Source organism: Protobothrops mucrosquamatus, unplaced genomic scaffold, assembly GCF_001527695.2.
Source record: "Protobothrops mucrosquamatus isolate PMUCROS unplaced genomic scaffold, P.Mucros_1.0 scaffold2943, whole genome shotgun sequence".
NCBI lineage: Eukaryota > Metazoa > Chordata > Lepidosauria > Squamata > Viperidae > Protobothrops > Protobothrops mucrosquamatus.
Genome location: NW_015388966.1, coordinates 56,814 through 65,105, shown reverse-complemented (window position 1 = coordinate 65,105; position 8,292 = coordinate 56,814). Strand labels below are relative to the sequence as shown.

General features: G+C 40.0%; 1 protein-coding gene across 1 annotated transcript in view; it reads right to left on the bottom strand.

The window, feature by feature from the left end:
* Window positions 1–8,292, bottom strand: part of BARD1 (BRCA1 associated RING domain 1) — a 74,294-nt gene that overhangs the window by 24,577 nt on the left and 41,425 nt on the right. The window contains exon 7 of the mRNA XM_015826070.1: window positions 2,894–3,002. Coding sequence (XP_015681556.1) covers window positions 2,894–3,002 — 109 coding nt within the window. The remainder of the gene's footprint in view (window positions 1–2,893; window positions 3,003–8,292) is intronic.

Here is an 8,292-nt window from a genome sequence, read left to right as displayed (position 1 = left end):
CTCCCTCTCCCAACGAGAGGTATGAGAGTCAGCAAACACCAGGGAGAGGTAGCTACCAGGGACTGCCGAAAAGAGCACCCGAAACCACCATTTGAAGGTGTTAATCCACGCCATGCATTCGACTGAACGAATGCCCAGTTCCAGGTAGATCGAAGCAAATCCAACACAGGGAGGAAGACCCAGAAGTTTCCTAAAAAAAACAGCCTGGGTTCTTTCAATACAATCCTTGAAGCCTCGTATCCATATGGGAATTCCATAAAGAGTTTGGGCCAGGGTTTTGGCTTTATATATACGCAGAGCAGAAGGAATAAACTGGCCTCCTTGGGTAAAAAAGAATCTTATAATCTGCTGATGGCTACAGGAGGCCGAATTCAGCACCTGGGTTCGATGTTTAGTCCAAGCACCAGTATTCTGAAATTGAATACCTAAATACTTAAAATGGAAAACCTGCCTAACAACATTACCATTGATAGCCCAGTTGTAAGATTTCTGGGCTCTGGAGAACACCAATACTTTGGATTTGTCATAATTAATAGACAAATGGTTCTCAGCACAGTAGGACCCAAATGCAGAAAGTAATCTTTTTAGACCAAGCCTTGATTGTGAAAGCAGGACCGCATCATCAGCATAAAGAAGAAGCGGAATCTTCGTATTTAACAACTTTGGGGCATGGGACTCAATGCGTTCAATGTAAAAGGCCAGGTCGGATAAGAATAAATTAAACAGAAGAGGGGCCAGTCAACTTTTGATATGAAATTCAAGGAGTCAAGATGGGACAGATCAATAGTGTTATTAATACTGGGAATCCTAATATAAATGATCTATTCTTCTCTTGTAAGAACTAGGTTCTCTACATAGCCATCTGCCATTTTCTACAATGAACTCCAATCTGTGTTTGTAGAGGGTAAATGCTTGACACTGGGAGCTTCCTTGACAAAGACACACATTAGGAGATTTAGAATATGAAAATCTTGGTATTAAATCTTGGAACAATTTAAATATCCTTGCATTATTGTTTTTAAATTGTACAATTGACTTGCAATTATTTGATATGAAGTTGCATACTGTTGCTGCAGGAATTATATTATTATAGCATTTCCTAACTGATAGTCCGTGAACCAATAATGGCCTATGAGGGTTTTGCAGGTTGTTTGAGAAGAAAATAATAAATATAACTACCCCGAGTGCTATTATGTATAATATTAAGGATTATGTTATTCACAATGTAATTTATTTCACACTGTTGTGTAAATATTTTATCTGGATGTACACAGTGGCATTTTTGCATGTTAGCAATCCAACACTCTTTGCAAACTTGAAGGTTAGAATCATGTTTGTATCTCCCCATTGGAAACAAAGTATAATCTACCAAATCTTTAAAAGGTCAATAGGTCAATTATTGTGCAATTAGTTTGCTAGACCTCTTTTAAGCTTTATGAAGACATCTTCTGAATAAATTAGAAGATTGGGAGGAAGAAACAAAATTCTTCCGTCTAAAACAGATGGCATTTTGAAAAGGATACCACATAGTAGATCATGGCATCACTTTGAAGATTCTTATTCAGAAATATACCAATGGACATAGAAAACAACTTTATGTCACGTTTATTAATCTTATATTTGACTTTGATTTAACATTTAACATTAAATTTAAGTTAATTAAATAAAGATCTAGCAAGGACAGACATCAATAGGTGACTTCTCAAATTAATAATTGAATTACATACTGACATTTCAGCTAAAATAATAATGGTCCCACAAGGGTCCTTGTAAAACCCTATTTATTTGGAGAACGGAGTCACACAAGGCTGCTTACTTTTAGGCTTCCTCCAGAGGTCCCCCACTGCTTATCTAAAGCTGGAGAAAAGACTACTTTCTATCACTGCTAGAATGGATCTTGCATGGTTAGGGCATTGTCAGAAATTAGAAACTTTCCAGAATCCCATTTTGCCAAACTCTGTTTTCTTCATTACACAGTTGGGAATCAATGGTCCAAACTTTAATCATCCATCCTGCAAATGTATTCCCTACTACCTTTGGGAGAACTCATCTCTTGGAACTGAGAAAATATTATAACATGGTTTTCCAAAAGAGATGCCAATAAAAATGCCACTAGAGTACAGTCATCCAAATTTTAATCTTGGTAATATCACCATAAAAGACATAGAAATATCTCTCAGTACCTGACTAATATTATCAGTTCCTCACTGAGAAAGTCTTCAACATCCCTTCACCCACAAACCATGATCTCAGACTATCTCAAAGGGAGATCTTTTTAAATACCCTGTTATACCATGTCTCTCTCCTTGCTGGGTTGGTCAAGTGTCAGATGTTATTTACTATATCCTTCACTGTCCCATTTACAAATCTGGGCCAAATTATTGATGGTAGGTAAACTCAAGGCCTCATACCTTGAACTGAACTAACTATTCAAAGTTGTGTTTCCAACTGTTAGTAGTTAGATTGCTACTTTTGCTGTTATCATTTAAACTTAGAAAAATACTTAAGTTCTTAGTTGTAACTCTAGCTTTATCTTGCTTTAACTTTCTTATGCCTAACACTATTTTTATTACTTCACTTTATAATCTTATTGTATTTTTTGCTACATTGTTTTGTTATAATCTGCTTATTTAATAGCATGGGAAACCCAAAATTAATTAGTTCCTTTCACCAGACAGTGGTTCTCTATGATTTAATGATTACATAAGATCACATAAAAGAAAAGTTGAGAACCTCTGTTTTATAACTTTTTCTTAAATTATAATTTATTTCTTATGACTTAGGTACTTTCATAAAATAGTGAGAAGTATTACAAATAATATTGTTGAGATTTATATATCGCCCTCACTTGACAAGGCTAGCTTTATTATCATTCCAAAGAAAAAATACGTACTTCTGCATATTGCATAATTGAAGAAGAATCATTCTTTCCTGGTTGCATGAGAAGCAATTTCATCTCTTCTGTTTCAGCATAATCCACAGGTTTGTGACCAAACATATTACTAGTAAAAGAAGGAAAGGTAGATTTTAAGTAAACAAGGGATAAGATTAGATTATATCTGATTATAACTACACTGTAGGATTTTCATATTCATATATTTACAAGAAAAATTGCATTAAAAACAATTAAACCACTAACATTTATGACAGATGGATAAAGAACAGCAAAGAAATATAAAAAGGAGGCAACACATTGAAACAGCTCATTTTTAACTAAGCAGGTCCTTTTAGTGATCTCTTATTATGCACTGACCAGAATTTTCAACACTCTGTACAGATAGCCTTCGACTTACAACCATTTATTTAGTGACCATTCAAAATTACAACAGCAATAAAAAAAGTCACTTAAGACCGTATTTCATACTAACAGTCACTGCAGCAGCCCCAAAGTCACATGATCAAAATTCAGACGTTTGGCAACTGGCATGTGTCCCAGGGTCACTTCTTGTGACATTCTGAGTAGCAATGGGAAACCTAGAGTCACTTAACAACCATGTTACTAACTTAATAACTGCAGAGATTCACTTAACAACTGTGGCAAGAAAAGTCATAAGTTAGTTTACTGTCTTGCTTAGCAAGAGATTTGGGGTTCAGTTGTGGTTGTAAGTCGAGGACTACCAGTAATGCCAAAATCAATGGAGCTGATTAGTTAAGGATGTTACCATGAATTAAGGTCTTTCTTTCCTCTTATCATGGCCATGCCTGCTTTTTTCCTGAACATATTTTTGCAGCTTATTTGCAGGAAAACATGCAATTCCAAATAAACTACCACATAGATTGTGGTATACTCTTATCCATCTATTATTGTTTACTCCCAGGTATAAATAGTTTTCTGTGAAATTGATGGCTCTACAATATTCCCTCAACTTTGGCTGGCATTTCATTTAACTGGTCTGCTACCTCCAGTGATCATTGTAAAGAAACTTTCTTGAAGAGTTTCAGTCTTCCAAATCAAAGGATTCTAAAATTTGATAGGGCTACTCAAATTGGACTACGACCAAGCAAAACAAATTTTGCGACAAAGGGTAGAGGACATCAAAAGGCAAGCGGACTTAGGTTTAGCTCTGCTATTTCTGGCTCCAGACTCTATTAGATATATTGTTACACCTGCCTGTTATCTTAGTCAGTTGGAGTCAGTAAACCACCGGAAAGCATTTTTGCTCGCAAGGTGCCATGCGTTTCCATCGGCTGTCCGGTACGGCAAGCATAAAAAGACACCATTGTCTGAAAGACTCTGCTCCTGTGGCTCAGGAGAGATGAAGACCATTGGACACATACTCTTTCGATGTTCCTTCTATAGAATTATTCGGAAAAACCATATCCTCTCCATAATTGATAGGTACCCTGGTCGTACGGAAAGTATTTATCTACAGTGGCTGCTTAAGGATGAGCAGGCAGTGATCACGGTGCAGGTGGCGCAGCAGCACCAGGGATTCGCCAGAAACATAAATAAATATTTTAGATCTTTTTAATAATCTTTTATGATTAATTTTATTATGTGTTTTTATTCAGTATTAGACCATACTCAATGTATTTTTATTGTCAGGTCAGTATGACTCAATCTCTCTGAAGTAAAAAGGTTTTGTTATACTGTCTGTTAAACTAGGCAGACTCATTGATTACATCATTAATTGTAATATATTGCTATGCTTTCTTGCGTTCGGTTCTGTTTAATTCTGTTTTATTTAATGTTTAATTTTATGTGTTGGCCTATGGCTGTAATAATAAACTGACTGGTTGATTGATGGGGCTATAGGGAATATTTGGTACTTGAATTGTACCAAGTAATAAAAAGTAACTTGAGTGACTATTCTCTCCATTTAGCGATATCATTGGCAAGGTCTTTAGTTTTCCAATAAACAATCCCCATGTCCCTCAAAGTTTAAATTAACTTAAAATAAATAAATAATTTACTTATAATGTTTCTATCAAACCCAGTGTTGTTGTCCCTTCATTTTGCTGCTCACATTTGCTTGGTAAATTGAAAATAATAAAGTTAAATATTTTTTAATACAGATATAAGATGGAAGAAATCTGGCTTGGTAGTCATACAAGTGAAAAAGAAAGCAGCCAGCCAATAAAACCCATTACAAAGGACAATGGCAACTCCCCTTTTTCAAATGTTTCTAGCAGAGGCTGAACAGCTATTTCTTGAGAATGCTTTAATTTTGATTCCTGCACTGAGAAAGGGCTGGATTCAATGACCTTTCCAATTGTATGATTTTATGGCAATTTGTTGAAAGGAGTTTTGAACAGGTCTCCATAAAAAGGCATTTTTTTTCAGGAGTAGAGACAGCATTGTCAATTGCATGCTCATTAACTGAATCAGTTATATTGTGAACAGCTTCTCTGTCAAATAATAATAATGATGATAAAGTTGGAAGGGACCTCGGAGGTAATCTAGTCCAACCTCCTGCTCAGGCAGGAAACCCTATACCATTTCGGACAGATGGCTGTCCAGTTTCTTCTTAAAAACTTCCAGTGTTGGCGCATTCACCGCTTCTGGAGGCAGGTTGTTCCACTGGTTAATTGTTCTAACTGTCAGGAAGTTTCTCCTTAGTTCTAGGTTGCTTCTCTCTTTCGTTAGTTTCCACCTGTTGCTTCTTGTCCTGCCTTCAGGCGCTTTGGAGAATAGCTTGACTCCCTCTTCTTTGTGGCAGCCCCTAAGATATTGGAACACTGCTATCATGTCCCCCCTCGTCCTTCTCTTCGTTAAACTAGACATACCCAATTCCAGCAACCGTTCCTTATATGTTTTAGCCTCCAGTCCCCTAATCATCTTTGTTGCTCTTCTCTGTACTCTTTCTAGAGTCTCAACATCTTTTTTACATCGTGGTGACCAAAACTGGATGCAGTATTCCAAGTGTGGCCTTACCAAGGCATTGTAAAGTGGTATTAATACTTCACGTGATCTTCATTCTATCCCTCTGTTAATGCAGCCTAGCACTGTGTTGGCTTTTTTGGCAGCTGCAGCACACTGCTGGCTCATATTTAAATGATTGTCCACTAGGACTCCAAAGTCCCTCTCGCAGTTACTACTATTGAGCAAGGTACCCCCTATACTATACCTGTACATTTGGTTTTTCTTGCCTAATAAGATGCTGATATTTCAAGTGTAACTATTTCTTTTTATAAACAAAAAAGGAAACATTCTAAAAGTTTCAGGCTAGTCAGATTACATTATATTGCATTCAAGTTGTACAGTAAGCAGTAAATGTCTTCTTTGTAAGATGAAAAAATGGAAGGAAGTAAATGCACAGTATGGAAAGAACTAAATGAAAAAAAGAACAAGTTATCAATTTTACCTTGCAGCAATTAGCTGTGAAAACAAAAATATGTGAAACATAAATTAAAAGGGGCGTTGTCTTACCTGAACGCCTTTTCTCAGCATGAAAAATGTAGAATCCACGAATGGGTTGTTTTAGTCCTCTAGCCCAATCAGACCAAACAATCAAAGTTGCCACGCCCCTTCAGGGTCTGACCATGCCCCAGTTTCGAAAGGACGAAGCTAATGATTGTGTGACGTGATGGCTCCCGAACCGCTGACACTAACCTAACTGCAAATAATGACTAGGGAGGGGGTGGATTCTACATTAATCATGCTGAGAAAAGGCGTTCAGGTAAGACAACGCCCCTTCTCCAGCATGTAGGGAATGTAGTGTAGCGCTACCTCTTCAGAGGCCGCCAATGCCCAGGCCCTCCCAGCCACAACCCCCCTTGTCCAGCCTTGCGGTAATGTTCTTTAGAGATCGGTGAGATGTCTTACAACCGGAACTCATGCAGCATTGATGGGTGGCAGGCTCTTCTTGTTGAAGCAGGACTTTCAGGCACGAACTTAACCGGTCACAATGGTTGNACAGTTGGTACCACCAGTCTCTCTCTTCCTGGTGCTTCTTCTCTAGAAGTCCTCCTCAGGTCTCAGGATTCAAAAACCACCCCCTCCCTTACTCTTTATTATTAAAAACCGAGGCTAGAAACCCCAGCCAACTCCCTTTCTCCACACTCTCGCTTGCCTCCGTTTCAGATATCCTCCCACGGAGGAAGCAATAAAACTTTACTCTACCTAGCCTCTATTTAAAATACCCTTGATAGAAAAATAAAATAAGCTTCCAGACCTTCTCTTCTCAACTCCAACCCCCCGGCCTTCTCCTTTCCTTTCCTTTTCTATCCTTCCTTCTTCCACTCACGCCAGCCACACCCAAAGCCAACTGCAGCTGTCCCAATCTTTTCCTTCCCAGTCAAGCTCCTGCAAGCACTCTCAGGCAGTCCCCGCTACACACTCCCCCCACCAACCATTTCTTTGGTCCCCCAAAGAATAGAGATCTTTTCTACCTATCAACAGCACCAGAGGTAGGCATCACTCCTTTTCTACGACATGTCCTAGGGCATCATATGTTAACCTCTTCACCGGGCGTATCACCCGCCTCGGTCTCTGCACCTTAGGTTCAATAGTACTATGGGCACCATCCCCTGGTGGACCTCCACCCTCAGAGGTACCCGGGACTGGCAACTCTGCTTCTAACACTGGCGATTGCTGACCCCGTGAAATAACCGGTTCCGCCTCCAGCCATTCTCCTGACTCTACAATATCTGGGGGCAACAATCCATCCGTTCCTGGCCATTCCCCAGGCTGGCCCCTGGCCTCGACTCTCTGGGAGGGCCCCTCCTGTTCGCAGATCCTAGATGTGGATTCCAAACTATTCGGCCCTGGCTGTTCCAACTCTTCCTCGCCACCCACAGCCTGGGGCACACTCCCCATGCCTCCTGATAACCATAGCCAATCTATACCCCCCTCTTCTTCTTCAGAATCTCCTACTTCCTCCTCTAGGGGCGAGGCGGGTTTCGCTCTGGTTCCCACTCTCTTTCCCTTTACACCGGAGTCATCCCCAGAAACTGACTGGGTAATTCGTACTGCCTCGTGCAAGGGCAATAGATGGTTCCGATGCCATGCTTTCAAAGGTCCTGTGCTCCCCTCCCGTCGTATTCGGTATACTGGCAGCCCCGGTAGTTTTTCACTAACCACATACGACTGGGAACTCCACCGATCAGCCAACTTGTGTCTCCCAGCGGGGCCCAAATTTCTTAAGAGCACCCGGTCCCCAAACTGTAGGTCCTGGACCCTCACTCTCAGGTCATAATTTCTTTTGTTGCGCCGCTCCCGGACCCCTGCGGCCTCTGCAGCCTGTTCGTAAGCCCCCTTTAAACTCCTCCTCAACCTGTCCACATAATTTCGGTGGGACCTAAAAGAGGTCTCGTCCATTGAGGTGCCAAAAGCCAAGTCAACCGGCAGGC